Below are 27,904 nucleotides of genomic sequence, written 5' to 3'. Positions count from 1 at the left end.
GAGTTTCTTTCCGGCACAGTTTGGCAGAACACCCGGCGCAGAAAGAAGCCGCGGATTTGATTTTTCCGCAGCTAACGAGCTAGCACTGTCCGTGTTCACCGTTCCCCCTTAAGAATGACACGGTTCTTATAGTCAGGGTGCCGGCTTTTAAAAACACAACATGAATCTCGACAGACTTCGGAAGCGGGTGCGTCAGTACGTCGACCAGGTACGAATAATACGTTCTTTACGAGTTTCTGTGTTAGCTGGCTAATGCTAGCTTGCGAGGGCGAACCTGGCGTTAGTGGCGACTAACTGTCTCAAATAAACTCACTGCAGTGACTCTCTCTCCTCTTCGTGTGTTTCCAGCAACAGTATCAAAGTGCTCTGTTCTGGGCCGACAAGATAGCGTCTCTCTCCCACGGTGAGTGACTGCAATGCTGTTTTATTACTAGCTGGTATGATGGCTATTAACCGGACCTGTCATTTAAAGTTGAAAAGCTAATGCTAGCAGGGCTGGTGTTGTGTTACTGAAGCCTCCATTCTCTGGGTTGTTATTTCGAACTTCATCGCCACTGAAAATAGATTTAGTTTCCCCCTGTGTTGATGCCAGATTAATGCTGCAGTGTTGATGTGTAGCCGGTGGATCGTGACTCTGTAACGCCAGAGCCTGATGGATCTGCCCCCTGTGTTTGTTTATACAGAGGATCCCCAGGACATCTACTGGCTAGCTCAGTGCCTTTACTTGACCTCACAGTACCACAGAGCCTCCCATGCTCTCCGCTCACGAAAGCTGGACAAGGTAATGAGAAAAGCCTGGTTTGTCGTTGAAATCCAAATCGCTGCTCCAGTGATGCATAGACAGCAGAATAAAAGACAATGCACTCAATGCGGTGTACTAATGACAGGTTAAGTGTGAGTGTTTGGTTTGTGCAACGAGATGAGTTTAATTATATTGTGATGGATTACGTAATGTCAGTCCCCAGTTTGAAACAACACTTGTCTCCTCTCACACAGTTGTACGGAGCTTGTCAGTACCTTGCTGCCAGGTGCCATGTGAGTAAATGAAAAGTGTCACAACTGCATCGCCTCTCCTACGCGTTTATTAGTTGCAGGATATCGTCTAGAGAAGCCTGTCGGATATCATGCATTCTTGAGATATATTTTTTTTTTCATTTTTTTCAGTACGCTGCCAAAGAGTTCCAACAAGCCTTGGATATTCTGGACGCGGAGGAGCCAGCTAGTAAGAAGCTGCTGGACAGGAGTTTGAAGGAGGACAGCGGGATGCTAGAGTCAGCGAAGGATTGGGACATGTCCCCTGCCTCTGTAAGTGTGGCCTGCCACTGAAATACTGAAATATATTGAACAGCTTAAATATTTGGGGGACTCTTTTATTTAATTTTTTTGTCATTGTTGGATAAAAACCTGTCATCAACATTATTCTACTATGTTGCTTTGGTGGGAACTCAGTCTCCCCAAAACAGATCAAAGCACAACACTCCTCTCTGAAATATTTCAGATCAATAGCTCCATCGCCCTCCTGCGGGGTAAGATCTATGATGCCATGGACAACAGACCTCTGGCCACCTCCAGCTACAAAGAGGCCTTAAAACTGGATGTGTACTGCTTTGAAGCCTTTGACCTTTTAACGTCCCACCACATGTTGACTGCGCAGGAAGGTGAGGCTGATCTGTGCCGATGATGTGCGCTGATCTTTTACTTTTCTGCAGATACCTTTTATATTTACCATTTCAGAAACTTGTATACCAGCAAACTATGTAGAACATGTTTTTCATTTTACAACAGAGAAAGACTTCCTTGACTCACTTCCTCTGAGTCAACAGTGCACAGCGGAAGAGGAGGAGCTGTTACACTTCCTTTTTGAGAATAAGTTAAAGAAGGTAGGGGAGCTCTGCATTGAGTCCTCAAAATATTATCTATTGCATTTATCATTTATCATTTAACTGAAGTATATGGACAGTGCTCTTTTATCATTGTTAACAAATCTGAGGGAAACCAACAATGAACTGACACTAACCTGCATGTTGGCTATGTTGCCTGACATTTATAATTCTTCATTTTTGCGCCATTGGTTGTCAAAATCATTTTAAAATCACAGGGATTAGCTGTATTATTGCCCTTTGTGACACAATATTTCATTACAATGAACACAGGCATAGTTTTTTGTTTTGAGTCAATTCCTCAATCCTCCTTTAATTTGAGCAGAGAGAGAGCAACTACATAATCCTCTCCAGTGTGGCCAAGCTCCAGGGTTCATTTGTATGCAATTCATATTAATTTAAATGTATATTAATGTTATTCTTGCCTGGTTTTCTCCTACTTTTCGACACATTAATGCAAACACACACACCCTCTCCCTCTTCTCTCTGCAGTATAACAAGCCCAGTGATTTGGTGGTGCCAGAGATGGTCAATGGTCTCCAGGACAACTTGGATGTAGTGGTGTCTCTCGCAGAGAGGCATTATTATAACTGTGATTTCAAGATGTGCTACAAACTTACATCAATGTAGGTGTCTAATTTTATTTCTCAGTGCCTAGTTTTGCAAGTACATAGAAGTGTGTGAATAGAACTGGTTGTACAAGGTAGCTTGTATCTTGTTTACCTCAATATGTATATAGATATTTTTCTAACTAAATCAAATTGAATTAAATGCAACTCTGTTTTGTTTTTTATTTCAGGGTGATGGTTAAAGACCCCTTCCATGCCAACTGTTTACCAGTCCATATAGGAACTCTGGTGGAGCTTGGAAAAGCAAATGGTAAAATCAACCAGCCACATAATTCTTTTTGTTTGGTTTTTGCTCATCACACCGATGGTTAAACGTGTTTAGTTCTGCTCTGTTTAACCTTTTTGTGTGTTTTTCTTCACTTCCAGAGTTGTTCTACCTCTCACACAAACTTGTAGATTTGTATCCCAACAACCCAGTAAGTGCTGCAGTTTATTCACTTTATCCCATTAAGATTAATTCTCAATTTTATTATAACCAAACAGTATTTTTTATCAGGTGTCCTGGTTTGCTGTTGGGTGCTACTATCTCATGGTTGGCCATAAAAACGAACACGCTAGGCGATACCTTAGGTATGCATTGGTATGGTCAAAATTAAGTATGAGTATGATTATGGTCGCACATTTTGGTTCATTTACACATATTGGATATTGAATATCTCCTGTAGCAAAGCCACCACCCTGGAGAGAACGTATGGCCCTGCATGGATTGCCTATGGTCATTCATTTGCAGTGGAGAGCGAGCACGATCAAGCCATGGCTGCCTACTTTACTGCTGCTCAGCTGATGAAAGGGTAGGTGCATGATTGACACGTCCTGCAGTTCCTAATTCCATATACCTGTCCAAATGTGAGTCTTTTTAGAGCTTTCTTCAGTGAGGTTTCATGTGAAACGTCGTCTCAGCCCACACAAACAAATGAAACTTCAGAACAGTGCATCTCTTTAAAGAACCAGTGAAACGGATGTGAGAGTGCTCATTGATTCTACATATTTACGATAAATGCACAAATCTGTGGAGGGAAATGTCACAGACATTGATTGGTGCTTACAGTGGACAATTCTGCTGAATGTGTGTTACGCCCCTGCGCCAGGTTTGACAGTGACTCAACATAGTAAAGTCACAACTGACAACTCTGTTGTTCTCGCCGACACCATCAGTAACTGATGTATTTATAGATCATATCGAGAGAGTTAATAACTTCAGAAAGCATTACTATTGGATGCAATATTAGTAAATAGTACAGTGCAGGAGGAATCATCAGACCGTTGAAACCGTTTTACAGGAAGACAAACAAGATGGATTTTGATATAAAAAAATACTAAAATATTGTTATTTGACATATTTGGCAAATAACACCAGATAAATACAGAATTTAGCCTGAGAAAATACAATTTTCATTTAATGAGGCCGGTCCTCCAAATAGTTACACTAGTTGTTTTACGCTTAGATGTAGATTTTGGAGTCACAGGCTGTCGGTCAGTAAAACTACACATTTCCACACTCACCAGCTCACAAATTGTGCTTTGACAGATTAATTTTGTGCTCAACGTTTGGCACATTAAACATTGACAGGCAGAAATATAACAGCATTTACTTTTTTATGATGGAATAGAGCTGGCTGCCAAAAATGTTCCCCCGCCATGGATGTAGCCTTTCCTTAAGTTTAATGCTCATCTAATAAAACACTGGTAATTTTCAGCTAAAATGAAATGTTGTTATCCTGGAAATGTTTTGATAATTTTGCAATTTTTGTTTACATGTGACATTTCTTTACCCTAGTTTTTCCAGAGCAACAATATAAAGTTATCATTTGTTTCAGTTATTAGTGGCCCAATGTCGCTTTTAAACAATATTACAAATTGTTAGGCCAACATTACTGTTTAAGAGTTCTAATCCCAGATTTTTATGCTTGGGTCGTGATGTCTCCTGCTCTTTCCCACTCAGGTGTCACTTACCCATGCTCTACATTGGCCTGGAGTACGGTCTGACCAACAACTCCAAGCTGGCAGAGCGTTTCTTCAGCCAGGCTCTTAGCATCGCTCCAGAGGACCCCTTCGTCATACACGAGGTGGCAGTGGTCGCATTTCAAAATGGAGAGTGAGTCACGCCGCCACACACACACACACACACACAATGACACGTACACCTGCAGTTTGACAGAAGTTGTAAACATTTTATTGGCAGCACAAACAAATGTTGGAACAGCAGTGATGTTTGCAATAAATGTTGCAACTGGCTTAGAAGTCTCTTTTGAAATTTGACCTGCATACACAGCTGGTGTTCCTAATGTAATTGCTGAATGAAAAATAGCTTGATTTCTTTATTGGATTTAAGTGTGTGTGTGTGGGGGGGGGGTCGTGCAGCCCAGTCTGCTACTGTTTATTTTGTCTGTCAGTAAAACAGCGGGCTCATTAAATGACTGCAGCTAATCTTCTACAGTATAGTAGTCTGAGCATCACCTCACACATTAATGTAAATGTCATTTACATTAATTAAATGTCTTTCTGTTGATATAAGCATCATGTTGACAGTAACTGTTGATAGTCACATCTATTACGTTTCATTTGTCAGTGTTGTGAATGACAAAAACAAGATTCGCTTCTCTTATTTTCAGACGACTGAAACATCTCTGACATATAACTTTTTTTCTCTGTAATCTTGGCACTAACACTTCAAGGCAAATATGTATTGCACATAAATATAAGTACTGTCATTCTAAAAACAGTTAATCAATGAGCAGTCACAGATTGAGGGGACACAGATTACACACTAAGTGAAATATTTAATTTTTTAACAAATGTTTCATGTATCTACTGTTTTAGCTGGAAGACTGCAGAGCGGCTGTTTCTTGACGCAATGGAGAAAATCAAAGCCATAGGGAATGAGGTAACTGTTCATTTATTTAATTGTTAAAGTATCATTGAAATGCATGTTTGGGAAAAAAAGTGAGCACCTTGGGATGGTATCACACCAGCCATGGCCTCCATCGACATTTTTACATTCTAAACCACAAGTACCCTGTAGTCCTCACTCCATTATTACGTGAGACTAGTGGGTCAGACCTCACATATCTTTACTCTGATCTCAGCTGAACACCTGTAAAGTGTCATGACTACAAGTTGCACGGTTATGATGCAGTTGTGGTGACAAAATCTGTCCATGACACACAGATGCATAAAAACCTGCTGCAGAAGCTGTCTCGCAGAAAATATTTTATCATAACACACACACACACCTACGCACATAAGCTATAAACAATACTGTCGTGGCTGTAAAACATAAGCATATCTCTGTATTTTATTAAAGTGTTTTTTGTTATTTCATATTTAAGGTCACTGTGGACAAATGGGAGCCTTTGCTAAACAACTTAGGTCATGTGTGTCGGAAACTGAAGTGAGTATTGAACCTCCTTTATTTTTGCAATTTTCTATTTGAACAAATGACGTTGAATAGCCCCCAGTTGGAGAGTGGCTTGTTTTTGAAGCTTTTGAGAGAAGGCACGTATACAAGCAGTACTGTGTTTTTCTTGAGTGAATGATTGAAAGTGTATTTTCCTCTATATTTGTTCATTCCTCTTCTATCCATCTTTCTCCTTCAAACTAATTTCAGAGATATGCTCACTTGTTCTTTTGCAGTCATTCTGCATAGGTAGGGTCCTCATTGCGAATTTCTTAAATTATCATAGCAGCCACTCAGTGAATATAAGGTGCTTGCAGAACGTGTTTTCAAAGGTTTGAATAGTTCAATATAAAAGGAGGATTCATCCATACATGATGAATACGCCGTGAAGCCTTTTGGTGTGTCAGTGATCCATTGCTGAAGGAACAAATTGTAAAAGATTGACTGAGCGGAAAATGTGCTGTATGAAAAATGTGAAATGTGAAAAATGGAAAATGTGCTGCAAAACCTTTGAAAATTTCGTTTGAAATTCTAAAAAAAATAAAAGCACTAAACGCAGCTGTCAAAAAACTGCACTTGTACCATTCATTTCCTCAAAAAAGCAATTTTTTTTCTTAATGAAACTGCTAGTGCTGCTGCTCTGCAGATAAATGACGTGGTTTCTGATTAATCAGATCTGTTTGTTGTCATTCCACACACAGTCATGAAGAAGTCAGTAATCTAAGTCTTTCAATACACTCTATGATATTATCTGTGTTGTTTCATGTCTGCACACATCTGCCATGTTTGAAATTCTGTTTAATCCATTGACATTGTGTATATTGTTGTGTTTCTGTAGAAAGTACAACCAGGCTCTGGAGTACCACCGTCAAGCACTGGTGTTGATCCCTCAGCACGCCTCCACCTACGCTGCCATAGGATACGTGCACAGCCTCATGGGCGACTTCGAGAGCGCCATCGACTACTTTCACACAGTAAAGTCTCTTTTCCTTCAGTTTTTAAGCGTTTGGTTCTTGTTGGACCCAATTTGTCAGAGAGATGATGGCTTCTTCTGACAGTACAAGCTGGAGCATGAGTAACCATGGGAATCAGAGCTCTGTAATGAGAACAGAGTAGAACCTTCAAAAGTGCATTAAAAATGGGGAATTAAGGAAATAGGAGTGAATTTAGGTTTGTAACATTAAAACTGATGTTTTTATGATAAGATGTTGTTTTAATCATTAATTAAACAAAAATGTCCAGTTGATTTTCTTTACCTCAACAAATATGTTTTACTTTTAAAATCTTAATGTTATATTTCTTTCTTTGTGTGACAGGCACTAGGACTGAAAAGGGACGACACTTTCTCTGTGACGATGCTCGGTCACTGTATAGAGATGTACATCGGTGACACAGATGCCTATATAGGTATGATACAGCTCTCCTCCAGTTTCAGTAGAGTAAATGTTTTATCTTTCGTTACTAAGACATTTTCCTTTGCCTTTTGTTTTCATGAGTACCACAAATTACAGTATTAAGGAGCATAGCCGCAGATATCTCAGAAATTGGTTCCAAATCCTATCTCTTCCAGTGGGGCTAGATACCACAACAGATAACCATGATTTCGTTCAACTACTGAAAACGAGCAGCTCTGTGGCAATAACGCATGTCATTTGTTTCCACTAAGGCACAGACATAAATGACAAAGTGCGAAGCAGCTTGAACACTCCAGCGCTGATGAAGATGCTGAACACATCGGAGCCCGGTGACGCTCTGGCCACGCCGAGACTGGAAGATACCAGCATCACATCTTTGGAGACGCCGCTCTCGAATCAGGACAAGATGATGCTGGAGACTCCTCTTCGACTCTCTCTCACCCTGGAGTGTGACATGTACGAGAGTGACGTCATGTTAGACACCTTATCGGACACTAGCACGTGAGGTGGAACTGTCATCGGTACAGGTATTCAGCCCAAAAGCAGCATTCAAACCAAGATGTCGGCACCTGTCCTCCGCCAAAGATTTCCTGCGGATCCCCCTCTAGTGCATTAGACGTTTCTGTATGTGACAAAACATAGAACTCAAGAACATTATGAACATGAGTAAATGTGAGGATTCATTTTTTATACAGCAACTTGCTGTACATCATATTCATTCTGCAAGAATGCACTTTAAAGGGGGAATTAACGCAGACTTTGGTTCAGAGGTTGAGTTCTTGGTTTAGCACTGAACCTTGGGTTAAGCCTGAAGATGATGGGATCCTCTGACACTTGGTTGAACTGAGCAAAGCGCCGCTCATCTCATGTCACAACTAAAAGACTGTAGTCCCTTATTACTGCCTGTGGCAGGAGCCTGCGCGTTGCTTAACCTGTGGATTTTCACCTTCAATAAAGAGCCAGCTGCATTCAAGCAGATTTGGAGAAAGCATTTCTTGTTAATTCCTACAATAAACCATGCATTTATCTTTAAAGACAATTAGCACGTCTGTGTTTTTTTGGTCATATTTATTTTCATATTATTGTCAATCTTACACTTCATAAGAATTTGTCTAACACCAAATTGATTAGTGCCTTCTTGTTATATTCATATAGTTCTTGATTGATTTGGAGTCTGTCATTCTTCCAATAGCAAAATCAATTGTATGAAGAACATATTTTAAAGCTTAGAATATTTTTCGTTATCATGAAAATCAATTAATTGTCAAATTGTCCTTTTTAAATTATAAGATATAATTCTGAACTTCCCTTCTTAACACATATAGTATACATAGAGTGATTAAATAAATTAGCCCTGTCAACCACAGCACGGGGTGTAAGACCTTGAGCCTGTTGGGCTTTTAATTTGAAGGGCAGCTGTCTGTCAGCGATGGACTGGATGGAGCCCAGATGTTATGATCCTTGTCTCATGGGAGGAGTGAATCACATCCCCCTCCATCAGCTCCAGCATCTCTTCCTTTTCCTCCCGGACATTCGTTCTGGCAGAGAATGGGCTGCACTCCATCCAAGTCGGGCGTCGTTTACACCCAGGACCAGGTCTGTCGGGACCTGGACACCTGCTCCACCTTCGTCTCCAGCCTGAAGAGCTCCGTGTCCACCCCGGAGAGACCCCGGCTGTGTGTGGAGAGCAGCGGCGGCAGGCAAACTTTCCTCTGCGGTGAGTAAACGGATCTATCGAGGACAGACAGCAGTGCGCAGCCCTCATGGCTCAGCGTGGATCATTCAGGTTCCTTTCCATCTGCTCCTCAGTCCCCTACAGAGACGTCCACGGGCGGTCAATGAGCCAGTCCTCCTGCCCGGAGTCCTGGAGCTCTGCGGGCAGCGGCTCGTCCTCTGCGGATCCGAGCAGCACGGAGCTCCGCAACACGACTGAGTCCGAACATGAGCGATGACACCGGGGACTGCGGGGACACTTCACACTGGCTCCTGGAAGGCAGGACGCATAGGAGTCGGTTCATTTTCACGTCCTGTGTGTGTGTGGTGCAAAAACACGTTCTTGGCTCCGTTTAGAGAAGATATGTGAAGATGAACCAGCAGCAGCATGGACACGTTTCTGGACACATGGAGCATTTTATTATTTTTCTAATGGCTGCAAATACATCTGAGGAGCAACTGCAATATCAGATATGATGATATCCTAAAGTGACCTGGTTGAATTTATACATTCAAAAATTAAGACTATTTATACTTTTCTGCTACTTCATACTTTTTATTCCACAACAATTCCGATAATTCATAATTCATACAAATAAAAATGTATATATACTTTAATTATAAACTACAAAAGTCCAATTCAAAACAACAAGGAGGAGAGCACCTACTAACATTAACTCATGCACATTTTCTTTTTATTGTTTTATTCATTTGATAAAACATACTACATATATATTTGTACTTTCACTTGATTTTATCTTCACTTGTATTTTGGACTTAATTTATTTTACTGTGTTTTTTATTTTTACTGTATTCTATTCTACTTATATTGTTCTGTACTGTGATCTTGGAGCAAGCTGGCACAAGAATCTCCTTCGGGATTAATAAAGTCTTATCTCATCTTATCTTATCTTATCTTACATGTCCACACACTCAGTTCAGAGCAGGGCTTCTCGCGGATCTTCTCGCGATATCACATGTACTCTCGCGATAACACAGTGACAACACGGGCTTGGAGAAGGAGATGGAGAGAGATGCGGTCTGAAAAGGACCAGATGACGGTGGGCAAGGACAAAAGTGTGGTGGAGATTCAGTTCAGGGACATCCCGAGGGACCAGGAGAACTGTGCCGGGGGCAACAGGCAGAAGGAGGAGAAGAAGGAGGTGTTCACGAAGGTAGGGAGCCGAGTGCATTCTGTTATTATGGAAAACAGACATGGAGGAGGAGGAGGCCTGGAGGGAGGTGGGATTACTTCAGCACCACGGACAGCGGCAGTAGAAACTCACTACAGCTCATTTCTCACATTTCAGTCCGACACTGTTTTAATGTATTGGTTGATTTATTCTGAAAATAACGAAATTTACAGTTAATGTTCCACAATAATCCAGTAAACAGCGAAAGATTATCACCATAACATGTCACCAACCTTGTCCGTACCACAGTTTTAGAACCACATATCTTCATTTCCCCCAGTGTTTAAAGAGTAATCAAAGTGTTATGTATTTGTGAGTAATACTGTAAGCTCTAATTCAATTAAATAATATCAAATTAATATCAATATTTCTAGTAAATAGATCCCAAAGCGATGTCTGCGAATGTTCATTTTGCCTTTGTGAATTTTAAAGTTATATATTATTCTGTTTAAGACCATAACATATAATGCGCCCCTGATATTTTCCCTTAGTAGCTTTAAGATTTCAAATGTGTATTATTCCACATTGTCGGACCGTTTTATATCCGTCTCAGCTCGATCCAATCCTTTTCTGAGCTGAATGAATAGTTGCCTTTATTCGTTCCATCAGTTTTTATATGTTGTGCATAGTTTTACTCACCATCCCCTAAAATCCAGCCTGTTATATTTGGTGCTGTTGAAAACTTTGAGACGTCCAGTACTGGTCAAAAGGATTGGAAAATGTTTGCCTGCACAGTGTGAGTGTACACTGACCCTGGTAGAAAAGTGAATTGATAGGGAATGGAAGAAACTGAAGGAGACCAATGTAGGATCCAATTATAGGTGTCTTTCAACAGGGTTACTGTTACTTAAGACTTTCCTGGTTCTCCTTAGAGCAACAGAAAATGAAAAGATTGTTTGCAGGCTGTGTATCTCAGTAGATGTATTAAAGTAATCATTCACCATAGAGCACATGTCATTCTCTAATCAGAAACTCAGTTCGATGTGGAAAAGACAACATGTAAAGAACAGAAAGGCTAAAAGTATCCTCCTTATAGAAATATCATATAGAGAAATATATTGAAATGCTTCGTTGCAGGTGGTGATTCGAAGGCTCCCACCCAACCTGTCAAAAGATCAACTAGAAGAACAGCTCAGTCCGCTGCCATCCTACGACTATTTTGAATTCTTCCCAGCTGATCAAAGGTACGATAACCTTTATAACCTTAAGATGCAAAATCAGTTGCCCTTCTCTTTTTATGAAAATGTTTATGATTTCTCATTTTCTGTCTTTCTCTCTCTCCCCGTAGTCTCTATCCTCATCTGTTCTCCAGAGCATATATCAATTTCAAAAATCCTGAAGATATCCTGCTGTTCAGAGACCGATTTGACGGCTATGTCTTCATTGACAACAAAGGTAGTTTTGTATTTTGTTGCCAGTATGCTGCCATGAAGGTGGGCACACAGTGGTAACTTGTTTGTGCTAAACTAAATACTAACAAAAACATGTTTATTTTACAAGATTTTAGAGCTTTCCGTTGTGGTCTGTTAAATGAGGAGCTGCCTTTAATTTCAATATTTACTCAGGCCAGGAGTATCCTGCGGTCGTAGAGTTTGCCCCCTTCCAGAAGATTTCCAAGAAGAAACTGAAAAAGAAAGATGCCAAAGCTGGAAGCATTGAAGAAGGTATTGAAATCCTGAGGATCTCTCCTGACGTACTGTAGATGTGCTACTTAGCTTGTAAACTTCTTGTTCCCTCAAGAATGTAAGATATACAGAAACTTGGCGTGAATGATCTGACATATTTTGCTGTAATTTATCTTCATCTTGGCCCTGAAACCCTCTCAGATCCAGAATACAAGCGGTTCTTGGAGAATTACTCCTGTGATGAGGAGAAGTCTATGGCCAACCCTGAGACTCTGCTGGGAGAGATAGAGGCCAAGACCAGAGAGCTCATAGGTACAGAATCATACGCACAGATGATTATTGTCCTGTGACACAATTTCATTCTGCAAATTCACTCCATTTCTTTGGGTTCAGCCAAGCGGACGACGCCTCTGCTAGAGTACATCAAGAATAAGAAAATTGAGAAACAGGTAAGAAAACAAAGTAAATGAAAGAAATGACCTGCAAATTGCTTTGAAATTTGTATAATTTTTTACTTATTGCTTTATCATATAGAGAATAAGAGAGGAGAAGAGAGAGGAGAGGAGGAGAAGAGAGCTCGAAAAGAAACGGCAAAGGGAGGAGGAGAAGAGAAAGCGGCGAGAGGAGGAGAGACGTAAACGAAAAGAGGCAGAGAAGCAGAAGAAATTGTCCGATAAAGACATCAAAATCAAGGTAACTCATCTTCAGGGATCTTGTCCATTCTCGCTCGTTTGCTGAATACTGACTGTTTGAACGGTGCACAAGCGGATAGTCATGGAGCTTTCCCTGTGTTATCTCAACATTCAGCTCCTGAAGAAGAGTGACAGAGACGACGATGTGGATTCGGACAGAATGAAAGACAAGAGTGACACCGGGGAAACAGACAGGGGGAAATGGGAGAAAGCTGGAGGACAAATGAAGTCAAAGGACCCCAAAGAAAAGTAAGGACATCCTCCACTGAGGCTGGCCACGTTTCTATTACAGGGGACAGTAGTTTCATACACACCTGTGGTAATGTTTCAAGTAACAGACACTCATCGATACCAACTCCCTGAAGATGTTAACAAAAAGTGGGGGAAAAAATCCACGCCGGAATCCACACTTAATTCTTTATGCGTTCCTCCCTGACCCCGTTTCGTTGAAATCCGTCCAGCAGTTTTTCCGTAAACCTGCTAACTATCAAACACACAAAATAGTTTTAAATGTCAACAATATGTCTGTATGTTATATAAAACATAGACCTTACTGTAAACAGATACCAAGAGTTTTCATAACAGCCTTGTGTGTTTGTCTATGCGATCTCCCCTCTGGCCACTAGAGGTCAGCCTGAGAGCGACAAGGAGCAGAGAGAGCAGCAGCACGGACGGCGGCAGCGAGACAAGGACCATCGAGGGAAAGATGACGAGAGGAAACGACAGCGGCACCACTACGAGTTTGACAAATTTATGCGCCGCAAAGATGAGACAAGTGGGGGAAGGGCTACTGCCAAGATCGGGCCAAGAAAGAGGGGCACCCATCATGGTTTCTCTTACTGTGCAGATGGCGTGGACAAGCTGGGAAAGGAGGATAGGGAGGAGCTGGTAATCGGAAGGAACGCCTCCGACAAGGTGAGCGAGAAGGTGAGCATGAGGTGGGAGTGGGGGCGGGGTGAACGGCTAATCGCTTTAAACTTCTATTCGGACACCTTGCCCTTGAGCTTCGAATTAAGAAAGCGAATCGGTATGAATATGTCAAATGATGTGCTGCCTGTCTCTCCCATGTCCCTGCTCTCTTGTCTCTCTGCAGGACCGTCCCGCCATGCAGCTCTATCAGCCGGGCGCGCGCAACCGCAAGCGCATGAGCTCCGGGTGCAAAGGCTACGACTGCATCCCCGTGGGCACCTCGCCTGAACCCGGGTCAGATCACTGCTTCGAGGTGGTCACTTGCGGCCACGGGGCTGGAGAAGGGGCTGGAGAAAAGCAAAGATGAGCAGTGAGCGGTCTGGACGTTCAGAGGAAGTCCGTTATTCAGCTGTTCGGGTGATGGTGACAGGTTTGATTGAGGGAGGGAAGCACTTAAAAAGCAAACAAGTCATTTTCAACAGTGTTTGTTGTAGTAAAGATGAGTGTGAATGTGCTCCATGTTTTTATTTTACTGGAACACGAACATTTGTATGTTAAATCTTTAGAATACACAGTTTTAAAATGCTGTGAGAAAGGTACAAACAATCATGTGTGATGGCACAACAGTTGACTTGATTTGGTCATCTTGATCGTCGTGCAAATGCTCGAGATGGATTTTTTCAATCCCCCTGATCGCTAGTTTCCTGTTTCATCAAACCTTTGTCACATGGGGTCCAGTGTTCATCCTGTTTTTGATGTGTCCCTGTGAGAGAAGCTCACTCGTGGTGTCCATCAACAGTTTGCTGGTGAATGATCCCGATCCCATCCCCCTGCAACACAACCTGTTACCCAATCTTTGTAGAGTCCTCCCGAAACTGGTTTCTTTATGATGATGTTATTTATTAAAAATGAAATATAATGTAAGTAGAACTTACAGAGGATGGATGTAGATCATTGAACATGGGGGAATTCTGTCTGTAAAGGTGAATGACAGGGAGTAATTATTTATTAAGAGGACAATGGTGACATATTTTCCCACTTTTTATTTTTATTTCTCTTTGTCTTATTACAGTGGGTCTGTCATATTCTAATCAGGTGTCATTCACCATAAACAACAATTTGTTTTGTCAGCTTTGTACATGAGCCATGAAGAACACGTTCTCTACATTTCTATGAAGCATTTATTGGAAATCAAATGGAGGATTGAGGACATAGAAGTGGAAACAATGACTTTTTTATGCTTTTGCATGGTTTTCTATTAATTCTGTCAATTAAATGCAAAAATATTGATAAAGTAATGTAATAGTTAACAAGGCTTTTATTATTTTTGCATATGCCCTGACATTTGTCTATCATACCTCTTGTATCATGTTTTTTCTCCTTACAATGTGAGAAAATAAAGCTCTTCTACTGTTGTAAGAGACCAGTGTGTCAGTCATTGCAGTAGTTCTGACAGTTTGGGTGAGGCAGCATTTGTCTGCAGCACTGCCTGGAGTACGTTTATGAATAACAAATGAGTCAGTGACTAAGTTCATAAGCAATTTAGTGGCTGTAGACAATTCTTTCCTCAGACTTTAATTTCTCTTTAAATTTACATTTGAGAGCACGGTTAATGTGATTTGTTGGTGCTCTCAGTTTTTACTGAATTATTTTTTTTTTTACTCAGGGTTCTTTCCCATGAACTGTCATAATCAACAGGAAGCCAGCACGAGTGCATCCTGACAATTGAGTGTGCATTTCTTCACTTCACTTGAAAACGACACTTTCATTGTGTGCGTTCTTGTGGGTGTTTTCCAATCACTTTCAAGGTTTTCAACAGTACAGACTTGTTTCCTACAACCTTCCTTTAGTTCACTCATCATTTACCGGTAACACTGGTGATGATCTTGCTGTTCGGACTGGAGGAGTCATACACGTGTGCATTTCACAAGAGAACCACCAGGACTGAATCTGATGTGTGGCTTTTACTACCGTTGGTATAGGATGAAGACTGTCACATGGTCCATTTCCTCTCTTTCTGGCAACAAGTTCATGTGAAGTTTCAAACAGTCACAGTATCTGTATCCCATCTGTAACTGACGCCCGAGAGCCGTGCTGTTTGCCGCCGTCATAGAGGTGAGTTCTCAACTTGTATTGGTGGTTTACCTGGAGAGATGATAATCAGGTGTATTTCTATTGTTAATATTGACTTGAATTGGACCGAAATTATCTATCAGTAGATTAATACTTTTATTTTGTACTATTATTTTTTGTGTATTTATGCTTAACTTGTGACTAAAAACACCGGTCAACATGACATCTCTAAATGACTTCAGTGACTGAATATAATAAGTAATATTCTCACAATTCCTTTTCTTCTTTTTAACACATAAACAAAAAGAACAAAAAACCTGATTTAGATTCAAACCACAATATTGGAAACGTGTAGACATAACAAGAAAGGGAAGATTACTTATTCTTTAAAAGGCCAAACGAAAGACTTGTTCTGGTTACAATAATAAAAAAATAATCATGTTATGAAAATTAATAAAAGAATTCTACTTTTATAAATTTTGCAATTGTAATTTTTATGGAGGGAAATAAATATCCCATTGTTACCCCAAAAACTCAGTAAACTGATTTTCATTATAGCAATACTTTATGTTTTCTGATATGTTCTGGTAAAGGTGATACCTGTCACTACTTCTGTACTGATTATTGCAGTAATGGTGTTCTTCTCCTTAAAACATCTGTTAAACCTAACCTCTTGTTTGCGGTAACCCCCCCTCACCCTGTGTGCCACGTGTGAGAGAAAGTGTTTGCTCGTCTGTGTTGGGAGTGATAACTATCTCATAAGCAAGCAGAAAATACAATTGTGTTGCCTCTTCATTCAAACCCCCCCCCCCCCCCCCCCCCCCCCCCCCCCCCCCCCCCCCCCCCCCCCATAAAAAGCATGTGTTTTGCATGCTGGAGTGCACAAGATACCCAGAAGAGCAGTTGGCACTCCACCACAGATAATGTATCTCTTTCCTGTGTGAATACTCCACCCAACACTTGGTAGCTCGCACGCGAACAACATAGAGTGATCTTGCTGTAGCATCTTTTTTCCACTGCCATCAATCAGTTTTGTACTCTGGCACAAAAGATTTAATTCAGCGGCACGCATCAACTTAGATTATGTCCAGAGTAGTTTCCTCTGGTGGTGCAGCCTGTGATATCAGATTTTCAGTGATACCTTTTCATTTACACAATTTAACACACAATCACATGATCTGCTCAAAATGAAGATGTACATGACATCTCTTTATGTCCACTTTTCCACAACCCTCAGGTAATTTGAGGCCGTTCCCATCCAGTCATGACGGGAAACTCCAGCAGCACCAAGTTAGACAATGCCACCCTGTCCCTTCTTCAGAGTGGGAACACCAGCATCATCATTTCTGTAATGTATATGGTCGTCACCGCTGTTAACCTGGTGGGAAATGGTCTTTCCATGTGGCTCCTCCTCTTCCGCACCTGGCCCAAGACTCCCTCCATCATCTTCATGATCAATCTCACCCTCACTGACTTGGCCCTCGGCGCTGCGCTGCCGTTTCAGATCACCTACCAGCTCCAAGGATACAACTGGACTATGGGGACCAATATGTGCAGGTATTCTTTATAACAGCAGGACAATGTTGAACCATGGAGAGAGGGTTTCCTTCAACAGAAAAAACACAGTGTATGTCTACAGCCCATCGGATGAAAGGGAAAAAAGCTGAAGGGAAAATGAAAAGTTGTGGTTTTTATGGGAGGGTTCCTCAAACAGGTCCAGTAACTTCTTTGCTTCTTCTCTGGTTGCCTAAAAAACCCACAGAGATGATATGACTCTGGGAATTTACTTGTTCCAGCCAAGAAATAGTCTTAATAACTAAAAAACACACAATGAGTAATTTCGTATTTTAGGACATTTTTCTGGACATGGATCTTGATGATCATTATGCATCGGACAGTGATAGGGAACTGATCAATATAAGTGTGTGTAATTTGGTGAGGATCCAATATAAAAATCTAGTTCCAGTGAATTTAAAAAATGTTTTTTTTTAGGCTCATTCTAGTTACATGCTGATTCTTTACACTAATTAGGGCAGAAAATATTGATTACTGAGCTACAGATTTTATTGCCTGTGGACAGAGCAGGACAGTTTCCAGCCTTTATCCTCGTAGATTCACACTGAAATAAGTGCCGTAGCAATATTCTTAATGAACTTTTAGCCAAAGAGAAAATAAGTTAATTTCCCCAAATATCAACATATCCCTTATATTTTCAGTTTACCATAGCCTGCATGAATCAAACACTCTTCTTCTACGTATCCACCCACAGTGTCCTGACCATCGTCTTCTACACCAATATGTACTGTTCTATCCTGACCATGATGGCCATCAGCATCGACCGCTACCTGGGCATAGTCAGGCCCATGCTGTTCAAACAGACCAGGGAGAGGAAGTCCATCGCTGTCATCAGTTGCCTCCTCATGTGGGCTTTGGTCCTGAGTTTTCTGTGGCCGATGATGACCACAGACCTGACCTACAAAATTCCTGAACTCGGGATCACCACGTGCTTCGATGTGCTGAAGAAAGACATGCTCCCGTCCTCGTTGGCCTGGGCTGCCTTCCTCTTCAGCATCTTCAGCCTCTTCCTTTTCCCTTTCTGTATCACAACTTTCTGCTACATCAGTGTCATACTCAAACTGGCCAAGGATTCCAAGACGGCCCAGAAAAAGAGAGCGATACGTCTGACCACCATTGTTCTCCTGGTCTTCACCCTCTGCTTCGCACCCAACAACATCCTCCTGTTGAGTCACGCTGTGATGAGAATCTTCTACAACAAGTCTCTGTACATGGCTTACAAACTGTCTCTCTGTTTCAGCTGCGTGAATAGCTGCCTCGATCCGTTCATCTACTACTTTGCCTCCAAGGAATTCAGACGAAAGCTGAGGGAGATAATAAACCTGCACAGTCTGAGCAGTATGGACTCAATGAAGCTGGAGCATGTGAGGGGTTTGTTCTCAGCAGAGTTCGCTTCAGCAGGTCAAGAGAGACAAGAATAGAAAAGGTGCTTTGATGCCACGGCACACAACGTCAGAGAGCCAGGGAATGTAAGGCAATGCATAAGAGTGAGAGCTGTAAAGAAGGAAGTGAAAGAAAAATAGTGTGTTAAGGGTTGCCAGAGTATGACAATCTCTTACAACATAATATCATGTGTGGAATTTCCAAATGATCTTACTCCAGTTATTTTTATATGAGCACCATAGAACAAATGGAGATTGACTTCAGCTGTGGGTCTTCGCCAAAATCATAGGTTTAAACTATAAGTTTTTATTAAGAATGAACTGTTTGTTTGTATATCTATGTCCGTAAATTCTATTATCTGCCACAGCAAGCACTATAATCAGTAATTCTGACAAACTATGTAGCATCCACATGTGTCAATTAAATGAGAATGAAGTGTTAAATTTCGCTTTCACTGTGCCCAAACATAGCCGAGGTTTTAAAATGTACATTTTGAACATTACTTCTGTGAATGTCTGTGGTTTGTGATAATCTAGGATTTACCATAGACTATAGCCCATTCACAAAGGCTGTAGTCTATACACTCCCTTCATCTCCATCAGACATTTTCTTATGTATAAATACTTTAAACATTGACACTTGACACATTGAACAGAGGATGTACAAACAGAAATTGTCATTTGTGAATATGGGCTATACAAATAAAATGTTATTGATTGGTTGATAGTTTCCTCGTTACGGTGTTCCTCTTAAAAAAAATCAAATTATTATTATTATTTAAATGATCATGTTTACGATTATTGGAAGTAGCAGCAGTGGTAGGAGCTTGGATGCTATTCGTCCTCCAACAATCGGTTATTGATGGTTCCACTCTGAAAATGTCTGTACTGTGATTTTTTTTAAAAACATTGTTTTTCTGAGATAACTATCTCAGATATTCCGAGATAAGTTCTCAGAAAAACAGAGCTTTTTTTTTTTTCAAGTGAATGCAATACGCTTCCGTATAAAGGTGGTATTATCAATTTAATTAAATTAATTTTATTCCATTGGTCAGTAAAATAATAATAATAAAAATAATAATAATAATAATAATAATAATAATAATAATAATAATAATAATAGTTTGCTGCTTCTCCAACAAGTGTGTGATTGGTGGATCCAACGCACACATCTGACGTCATCCCGTATGCGCCGTCACTCTGTCTGGTCGATGCCACTGTCAGTTTTCTAACTTGTTCAGGTGAGTGACACGTTTCCTTCTGTAATTTAACTCTGATACTGTGAAACATGTTGTTTAATGGCCGTGTTGATTCAGTCGCTTCTTCTTCACGCTGTAAACTCACCGAATAAACGCTTGAGTAACGTTATATACTGTCAGTTTGGCTTTAGCTACACAGGCTAAAGCTAAATGCTAATGCGGCTAAACACTAAGTTAGACCAAGTAGAGCAGAAGAGCAAGGAGTTAGATGTCTTATATTATCTGCTATAAGCACATTCATAAGTATTATATATTATTAACCACATATCGTTGGTACAGGCGCTGCACAACCTCTGTCCTTTCTGTTCTTTTATCCATTTTATGTAACATTATGTCTTTTCTGTGAGTTCAGTTGACAGCAGCACTGTTTTCTCATCAAATGCATTGTTGTTGTTTGTTTGAGACACAGGGAGCAACGGCTGCATGTTGTTATTGTTATTTTCAGTTTAGATGCATCAATTTATTGTTTAATCCAATCAAGTTGTCAGAGAATAGTTAAAAATATCCACAGCAATGTCCCATAGCCCAAAGAGACTCCTTTAAGTAAGAAGGTGATGTATTAACTGTTATATCTATATATATATATATGATGCAAACCCTCATGTAGAAGAAGCTCTAACAGGAGAATGTTTAACATTTTCTCTTGTGTACTAGTTCTCTTATCTAATTAGTTGCTGATTGATCAGCCTCCTGATAGTTTAGCTCTATGGGTATCTCCTCTGTGACAGTGAACAGCTGCACTCGTGCGAGAGAACTAGGCCACATCTGTAACGTTCACCTGTTTGTATGACCTAAAGAGCAGTCAGACGAGAGGGCCACCATGGTGCTGAACCCTGTCATTTCCAAGCTCTCCGGCAAACTGGTCGTGCTGGCGAGTGCCTCTCCGAGGAGACTGGAGATTCTTCGCAACGCGGTAGGTCTCCTCCTGTTTATACTCATAGGAACTGTTTGTATATTGCAGCTACTACATTACACTCAAATAAATTTTTCCTGTGAAAGTACATGTTGAATTGAGTTTGAAAAAGTTGACTCCCCAAAATTGTGTGTGTTATTGTTTACAGACTGAATTAAAATGAGCATGTTGATAAAATAGTCCAAAGTCTGTACAGTAAATCTTTCATGACCTATTTTAATTATCAGGTGACCTCTCGGCAGTTCCACTGAGTTCAGACTTTTTTTGCTCCACGTGTGAGGTTTGACCTGCAGTTATGCAATAATGGACTGTAAGGGAAATGTAACATTTTGATCATCCACAATTCAATCATGTTAATTTCCCCTTGGATTGATCATGATTGAGTTTTGTACAATGTAACCTTGATCATGCTGTATCCTGTACAACTGAATGAATCTTGGCCCGATTGCCTAAACTATGGCATTGTTGCCTTGATGTCATCAGAAGATCCTGACCTTTGGCTTAGAAACCCTAACCCTCAACCAGAGGGGGAAGAAGGAGCCAAATGTATAAAGAGAAAGAACAGCTTCCCATCGGTGTGCATATTACAAACCAACCGTTGTCTTGTGCACCATGCTCTGAGCATTAAAGTGTGACAATACTGTAAGAGATTTGTGTCTCGTTCCTCGTTGTCAGAGTGGGATTGCAGAATTGCCACGACAGGACACATATGCACTAATATGTCTGCAAGGATTATATCGGTTGTTATTTTTTAACCTATTGCACCCCCCTGTCCATAGATTTCAAATGAAGCAATTCACACACTAAAGTAAATAAACCCTGGGCTGAATGAACATTTATTTTGTGTTGTTGTTTTGTTTATCTAATAGCAGTGATTAAAAATAACTATTTTGTGTATATTCATGTCAGGGTTTACGCTTTGAGGTGGTACCATCCTGGTTTAAAGAAACCCTTGAAAAGGGACTTTACACAGCGCCTCATGAGTACGCTGTTGAGACAGCCAAACAGAAAGCCCTGGAGGTGGCCAGGAGGATGCCCATCGTGAGTCAAGAGTATTTTTGTCTGACACTATTCATCGCATTTTGGCTGTCGATCTACATGTTCATTTCATAATGTGTCTTCATCTGCTTTAGAAACATTTGAAAACTCCGGATATTGTAATTGGAGCAGACACTATTGTGGTAAGAGAAAGAACATTTCAAAGTATTTTATCTGTTAGTTGTCTGCAATACACATTTATTGTCTTTTTTAAATGTATTTATTTGTATTCACTATAATGTTTTGTCATGTCCGTAGAGTGTGGATGGGATGATTCTAGAGAAGCCAGTGGACAAACATGACGCTTACAGGATGCTGTCGAGGTTAGTTTCATTTACGTGGTTTCTGTGTGAATTATCAACAGACACTTTCACACTGACACTGAACATTTCACTTTGACACTGACACTTTTCTCTTGTTCCCAGTTTGAGTGGTAAAGAGCACAGTGTCGTCACTGGTGTAGCAATTGTCCTCTGTCATGAGAAAGAAAGTGAGTCAAAAGTGTATTTTCTTTTGATTGATTCATTGATTCATCAGAAAATCTGTACAATTGAGTCTATTGGAGAATTTCATGCTACTTTTATACATGTACTGTATACGGGAAGGTTTTACTGGCCATTTACAAACTCCCCTGACGTGCAGATGAAGAAGTGGATTACCAGCTCATTGACTTCTTCGAAGAAACAAAGGTGAAGTTTGCTGATCTCTCAGAAGATATGCTGTGGGAGTACATCAATAGTGGTGAACCCATGTGAGTATTATCATTTGAACTTTTCTCATTCGTAACAGCTATTGATTTCTCCTGGTTTAGTAACATCAGCATACATTTAGTCCATGGAGGTAATGTCAGTGGATTTTGAGCTTCATGAACTCGTTGCTTTTTGGACTTTGACGCCTGAATTTTGTTCCAGCTGTGTTTGTTCCAGCTGTGTTTACCTTGTGTGCCAGAGAAGCAGTTTTCAGGCAAGAACCTGGAAAATGAAGGAGGACGGGCATGATGTTTAAATTCTGCTGACGTGTTTTTGATTACAGGCCTCAGTCCTTATTATCAAAAGCTCTCGAATCTTGTTGTCTTTCCAAGTTGACATATCCGCCTGCATCCTCCAAGTGTATGGGTCGTCTTTTTAATCTTGACATTCTTTTTGTTTGTGGTTGTTTTTTAGTTTTTTCAGTTTTATGTGTCTCTCGGGTTAGATCATCAACACGCCCACTCGCTCACTGTGATTGTTTTCCTGCTTTATTTCCACATGGGCACATTTTACTAGGAGGTTGGCAGGAAAAGTTCCAGAAAATGTGCAAAACAAGTGTCTCAGACATTTGCTATCCCACAAACTCCCCCTCCAGAAAATTTCTGGAAATCTCTGAAAGCAGCATCATACAGTGTGTGAACTGTATCTTGTTGTTTTAGTGAAAAGTCTGCCTCTGTGTGTTAGGGACAAAGCTGGCGGTTATGGTATCCAGGCTCTTGGGGGAATGCTGGTGGAGTACGTCCACGGAGACTTCCTCAATGTCGTTGGGTTCCCCCTCAATCACTTCTGCAAACAGCTGGACCTTATTTACAACCGCTGTACTTCCTCTTCAGACCAGGAGAGTGCATTGGCTCGTCTGAGCCAGAGCGGCCCTCACCCCACCTCAGTACTCACTCAGCTCCCACACAACCTGCCAGATCTGTCCAGTCAGAGTCCCAGCTCTTCAGCCAAACACAACTCCTCAGCCAGCCTCAGACCAAACAGCCCACCTGCCAGTCAAACACATCTCACCCACGACAGCCCTTCATTCAATCCAGTCCATAAGGTTTGTATGTTTCACCCGATGAGCAAAATCCATCAACTTGTTTTATTTACAGCAGACCATCTATTTTAACAGGTGAAAAAGAAAGACGGTGACAGTGAAGTGAGTGAGAGTTCATGGATGTTGGTGAACAGCTTCTCTAAAGACAGAGGCGCTGAGATCATAGGCTCTGACAACACCACATTACCGCTGATCCCCAGCAGAGGGCAGGTGATCGAGCTCAATGTGGCAAAGCAGGAGGACAGTGAACCTAAAAGAGAGGATCTGCAAAGAATCATTGAACTAATGGATGGATTCAAAGCCTCAAAGGTATTGGGGTTTAAACTCTATACTTACTCTTGAAATATGAACTTGTATTGTTTGCAATTATTGTATTTGACTCCTGGGGGGTGTAATGAAGTGTTTAACCTAGTTTAAGGGGGAGAGGTTTAACATTTTTGGAAAATACTTTAACTGTCTTGCCAAGAATGGAAGATCAGTACCACTCTCATATCACTCAATAATGTTGCAGCCAGGAAAACAAGAGGAAACAACCACAGTGGCGTGTCATAAGGCAGAACAATTCAGCTTATGAACACCTTTTAACTTGTTACAAAAATCTGTACCAAAAAAAAGTGCAAAATGAAGATGTGGTTTTATGTGTTAGGTGGTTTCACTTGTAATTCTGGTTCAGTTGCACTGACTTCCTGTTTCCCTGCCTGTTGCCTGGCAACCTCCAGGTGACCACAAAATGTTAACAGGATAACGGTTAAACAAAGAAACAAAAGATATAATGTGGTAATTAGTGAGATTTTGGGGTGCTGTTTAAAATTAAACAGAGCGTGAACTTGATCTCTTAATCCAACTCTCAAGGCAAAAAATAAGCATATTTCCCAAAATGTTGGAATGTTCATTTAGGATCTTAAAACATTTTTCTCAAGTGGAATGAAATTGATAATGCACATTCATAGAACTGCAGTGGAAAACATAAAACCTTTTTATTTGTTATAACTAGAATGGCACTTACCAATCAGTCCCTTTTTAAAATCAAGCTGCCTCAAGTTGCACAAACTTAAATATCAGTCCCCCTGAATCCCTGGAAAATCAGTTGAAATATTGAAACACGCACCATCTCGCAATGGTAAAGAAAGTGAAAGAAATTGCTGTATCCGCCCCCAGATCCATACCAAAATTACTGGGTTCTTCCCGGACCCATTACCCATCCTTCCACCGAGTTGCATTGTAATCTGTTTCGTAGTTTTTGTGTAATATTGCCAACTAACAAACAAACAGATACAAACATAATGCCCTTGGAGGATATAACTAACAGAAACGATCTACCATGAGTGTCAAGCTCCAGATGCCACAGAGTTTTATTTTATTTGTCTGACATCACTTGTGACATTTGCATATATACAATTTAATTTATTTTCCTTTATCCATTCTGTCTTTCCGAAAATTTTTTCCAGGCATTGTTTACTGCTTCCAAGTTATGTGTGTTCGACCTGCTTCATCGCAGCCCAGGGCTGGATTCAGCACAGATGGCCCAGGAGATCAAAGCCTCTGTGAAGGGGACTGAATGCCTGTTGGAGGCTTGTGTGTCTCTGGGACTGTTGAAGAGCAAAGACAGAAGTTAGTCAGCTCTCAACCCTGTTGATAATTCCATGACAATCACTTTTTCCTACCTTAAAACATGTAATACTAAACCTTTGACTGTCTTATGGTGTCTCCCAGCATGCCAAAAGCCTGTGTACGAGAACACAGATCTGGCGGTGCGTTTTTTGAGGTCAGATGCATCTTACTCTCTGCACGGATACATCCAGCACTGTAACAACACAGTGTGGCCTATTTTCTCACACCTTGAGAGTGCTGTGCTAGAAGGTACTCACCAGCATGAGAAGGCCTTTGGCAAAAAAACAAATGATTTGTTTCAGGTGATTAACCTCAAGTTCACCCTCAGATTTATGCACATTTACGCAGATAAGATCACATTCAAAATACTTTACATTTGTCACGTCTCTTTTTAAAGGATGCTTACTACAACAGTCAAGAAATCAAGCTGAGATTCATGCGTGCCATGCACAGCATTGCCAAAGTAACAGGAAAAGATGTGGCCACAGCCTTTGATCTCTCCACTTTTAAGACTGCCTGTGATCTTGGAGGTAAGAAGAATTTCAACAGTTAAAATCTTCTGTTTGAACAATAAATCAATTCCTCAACTTTTGTTTTCTCTCAAGGATGCACTGGTGCCATGGCCTACGAGTTTACTAAAGCTCATCCTGGGTTGTCTGTGACAGTGTTTGACTTACCTGCTGTTGTTGAGATGATTGAACATTTCCAGCCGCAGCACAAAGACAACAGGGTGTCATTTGTAGCAGGTAAGATCGTTTATCTGCACTAAAAATACCAAAGTGACAAATATAAATGAACACTTTCTCGTTCTGTGACAAAAAACGTGTCCTTGTTTTATGAACAGGAGACTTTTTTCAAGACGAGTTGCCCAAAGCAGACTTGTACATCCTGGCGAGAATTCTTCATGACTGGTCTGATGAGAAGGTGCACACGCTGCTGAGTAAAATTGCGCAAACATGCACATCAGGTAAAAATTTTAACATTTTAAAACTAACTTTTTCTATTGCCACATAGCCAGTGGTAAAAGTGTTGACTTAGCAATCAAATTCAGTATTAAACAATGACAATGTTCGTGTTTGGCTTCTATTTCTATCACACCCTTTCTCCTTCTGAAGTTAGCATGCTAAACAGCTAGCCCTGGCCTGTCTGTCTCATCACTTTCTGATATAAAGTTACTTGAGCCTTTACAGTCTGCTCTGAAGTAGAAGTGCGGCTCTCATTGTCTATTATAACTTCTTTTATTGTTGAAGCTCTTGGCAAGGGACCAACACCTTTTTCTAGCAGAGACGACACAGAAAACTTACAAACAGCACCCAAGTCTTTTATCTTGTTGATATCATGCTTTTACTGATCACTGAAACTAACGTAGTATGATGTTTTCAACCAGTTTTTTAATTTCTATAATGAGAATAGTAACTAGCCTTTTCTGATTAGTTTGAGAATCACAGCTGTGGAGTAGTTTTCTTTTCCTAATTTCTTTTTCTTGAGATATATTCAGAAGACAGAATAAATGTAAAGAAATTAAATAAAAGGTGATAAGAGGATGCCAAACTACAAGTATTGTTCTCTAAAGTTGTACACCTGCATACATGTCACACACTTTCACCATGCTGCCAGGCTGTGGACTCCTGCTAAGTGAGATCTTCCTGGATGAAGACAGAAGGGGCCCGAGTCGTGGGCTGCTGCAGGCCCTCAGCATGAGCGTGGGGAAACAAAGGAGCGCAGCAGAATACACTCTGCTATTGAAGAGCCACGGTTTCATCACAGCACACGTCAGACATACTGACAACTTACTGGATGCTATGCTCTGCATCAGAGTGTGACATCACTCAATGGGACTATACTGATGATCTCGTAATATACTGTATGTTGTAGCCAAGAACTGTCGAAATCGAGAATGTTTTTATGAACAATGTTTTGTTGTAATATGTCATACAAAGATAGATCATATGAAAAATGGTCTGTTTATGTGTGAGGTTTTGCAAACAAAATAAATGTGGTTTTGTTCATGTCTTCCAAGCCATTTTCTGATTTCCCCATACACTAAGGTGTTGAACAATCTCTGTTGGGTCTTAGGATGTGCACTACTCATAGCTGAGACCATGTTGGATGGACTGACACCCTACTCTGCCCTGCAGTCTCTGAACATGCTTGCCCAGACTGAGGGAATGGAGAGAACAGAGAGCATGTACGCTGACATGCTAAGCAAACACGGATTTGGGAACATGCGTGTGGTTCACACAAGGAACTTCTTAGATGCTGTTCTTGCCATTAAAATGTAGCAAGGCAATAATGCACACAAACGCATATAGGTTTTTGGTTTGTCTTAATGTATTTTATTAGTTTTAGTTATTTGATTAATGGATAGTTTTCAATATATTAATTGAATGATGAAAAACTATTCATTATCCTTTAAAACCCTGTCTTCAAAATGTAAAAATATCGTCAGCAAAATGTACCTAACGGCAGATATTTAAATATGCATTAAACAGATTTTTTTTCTTCAACTGGATTAATTCTATGGATTCATAAACACTAATGGAGCAATTAAATGGGTTCTTAAATGTTTAACAATCACATTAAATGTGTTATTTCTTTATTTTGTGGTCCTCCACTGAACTGACTGACTTATTTTGTGCATCCCTTCCACCCACTGCAGTTATGTCTATAAAACGTCTTAATCCCTTTGCATGGAATTATCAACAACAAAATAATGACCATTTCATATTAACTCTTTTCTCTTGCTATTTAGATGATATGATGCAGTGAGAGTGGCTGCTACGTTTATTGATAATCAACCTTTATATTA

General features: G+C 40.5%; 4 protein-coding genes across 6 annotated transcripts; all 4 read left to right on the top strand.

The window, feature by feature from the left end:
* On the top strand, positions 1–8,357 carry cdc16 (cell division cycle 16 homolog (S. cerevisiae)). The gene is made up of 18 exons (XM_034574045.1): positions 1–208; positions 349–403; positions 684–781; positions 997–1,035; positions 1,165–1,305; positions 1,499–1,658; positions 1,786–1,880; positions 2,373–2,506; positions 2,680–2,759; positions 2,876–2,925; positions 3,006–3,079; positions 3,175–3,300; positions 4,452–4,604; positions 5,330–5,393; positions 5,839–5,900; positions 6,745–6,880; positions 7,223–7,313; positions 7,573–8,357. The coding sequence occupies exons 1-18, from the start codon at positions 161–163 to the stop codon at positions 7,824–7,826; spliced, it is 1,860 nt and encodes a 619-aa protein (XP_034429936.1). The 5' UTR covers positions 1–160; the 3' UTR covers positions 7,827–8,357.
* A 1,669-nt stretch (positions 8,358–10,026) lies between these two features.
* Positions 10,027–14,874, top strand: upf3a (UPF3A regulator of nonsense mediated mRNA decay). Its single transcript, XM_034574046.1, has 10 exons — positions 10,027–10,209; positions 11,305–11,411; positions 11,516–11,622; positions 11,793–11,891; positions 12,054–12,164; positions 12,246–12,301; positions 12,387–12,545; positions 12,660–12,793; positions 13,171–13,459; positions 13,638–14,874. Exons 1-10 carry the CDS (start codon positions 10,069–10,071, stop codon positions 13,818–13,820), a joined length of 1,386 nt encoding a protein of 461 aa, XP_034429937.1. The 5' UTR covers positions 10,027–10,068; the 3' UTR covers positions 13,821–14,874.
* A 578-nt stretch (positions 14,875–15,452) lies between these two features.
* Positions 15,453–19,119, top strand: p2ry8 (P2Y receptor family member 8). Of its 2 annotated transcripts, none has more exons than XM_034574048.1 (3): positions 15,453–15,571; positions 16,755–17,083; positions 17,796–19,119. In XM_034574048.1, exons 2-3 carry the CDS (start codon positions 16,791–16,793, stop codon positions 18,520–18,522), a joined length of 1,020 nt encoding a protein of 339 aa, XP_034429939.1. In that variant the 5' UTR covers positions 15,453–15,571; positions 16,755–16,790; the 3' UTR covers positions 18,523–19,119. The 2 variants fall into 2 exon arrangements, with proteins under 2 accessions (XP_034429939.1, XP_034429938.1); XM_034574047.1 differs by having other exon boundaries at positions 15,462–15,568; positions 16,764–17,083.
* A 487-nt stretch (positions 19,120–19,606) lies between these two features.
* Positions 19,607–27,691, top strand: asmtl (acetylserotonin O-methyltransferase-like). 2 transcript variants are annotated; one of them, XM_034574043.1, is made up of 15 exons: positions 19,607–19,724; positions 20,540–20,655; positions 21,565–21,696; positions 21,789–21,836; positions 21,952–22,016; positions 22,119–22,183; positions 22,336–22,444; positions 23,127–23,487; positions 23,560–23,793; positions 24,933–25,095; positions 25,198–25,397; positions 25,493–25,625; positions 25,701–25,841; positions 25,940–26,062; positions 27,172–27,691. In XM_034574043.1, exons 2-15 carry the CDS (start codon positions 20,563–20,565, stop codon positions 27,375–27,377), a joined length of 2,073 nt encoding a protein of 690 aa, XP_034429934.1. In that variant the 5' UTR covers positions 19,607–19,724; positions 20,540–20,562; the 3' UTR covers positions 27,378–27,691. The 2 variants fall into 2 exon arrangements, with proteins under 2 accessions (XP_034429934.1, XP_034429935.1); XM_034574044.1 differs by lacking the exon at positions 27,172–27,691 and adding an exon at positions 26,713–27,081.
* Positions 27,692–27,904: the final 213 nt, after the last annotated feature.

This window comes from Hippoglossus hippoglossus, chromosome 21 (genome assembly GCF_009819705.1).
Source record: "Hippoglossus hippoglossus isolate fHipHip1 chromosome 21, fHipHip1.pri, whole genome shotgun sequence".
NCBI classification, from domain to species: Eukaryota; Metazoa; Chordata; class Actinopteri; order Pleuronectiformes; family Pleuronectidae; genus Hippoglossus; species Hippoglossus hippoglossus.
This window is presented reverse-complemented; position numbering and strand designations above follow the sequence as displayed.

Bases quoted from the DNA above. Each gene is read 5' to 3' on its own strand.
- asmtl (XM_034574043.1), top strand. From the start codon at position 20,563: ATGGTGCTGAACCCTGTCATTTCCAAGCTCTCCGGCAAACTGGTCGTG. The intron at 20,656-21,564 runs GTAGGTCTCCTC...TATTCATGTCAG, and splicing joins TGGAGATTCTTCGCAACGCG to GGTTTACGCTTTGAGGTGGT. The intron at 22,445-23,126 runs GTGAGTATTATC...TCTGTGTGTTAG, and splicing joins ATCAATAGTGGTGAACCCAT to GGACAAAGCTGGCGGTTATG.
- p2ry8 (XM_034574048.1), top strand. From the start codon at position 16,791: ATGACGGGAAACTCCAGCAGCACCAAGTTAGACAATGCCACCCTGTCC. The intron at 17,084-17,795 runs GTATTCTTTATA...ATCCACCCACAG, and splicing joins ATGGGGACCAATATGTGCAG to TGTCCTGACCATCGTCTTCT.
- cdc16 (XM_034574045.1), top strand. From the start codon at position 161: ATGAATCTCGACAGACTTCGGAAGCGGGTGCGTCAGTACGTCGACCAG. The intron at 404-683 runs GTGAGTGACTGC...TTGTTTATACAG, and splicing joins GATAGCGTCTCTCTCCCACG to AGGATCCCCAGGACATCTAC. The intron at 2,926-3,005 runs GTAAGTGCTGCA...ATTTTTTATCAG, and splicing joins ATTTGTATCCCAACAACCCA to GTGTCCTGGTTTGCTGTTGG.
- upf3a (XM_034574046.1), top strand. From the start codon at position 10,069: ATGCGGTCTGAAAAGGACCAGATGACGGTGGGCAAGGACAAAAGTGTG. The intron at 10,210-11,304 runs GTAGGGAGCCGA...GCTTCGTTGCAG, and splicing joins AGAAGGAGGTGTTCACGAAG to GTGGTGATTCGAAGGCTCCC. The intron at 12,546-12,659 runs GTAACTCATCTT...CTCAACATTCAG, and splicing joins ATAAAGACATCAAAATCAAG to CTCCTGAAGAAGAGTGACAG.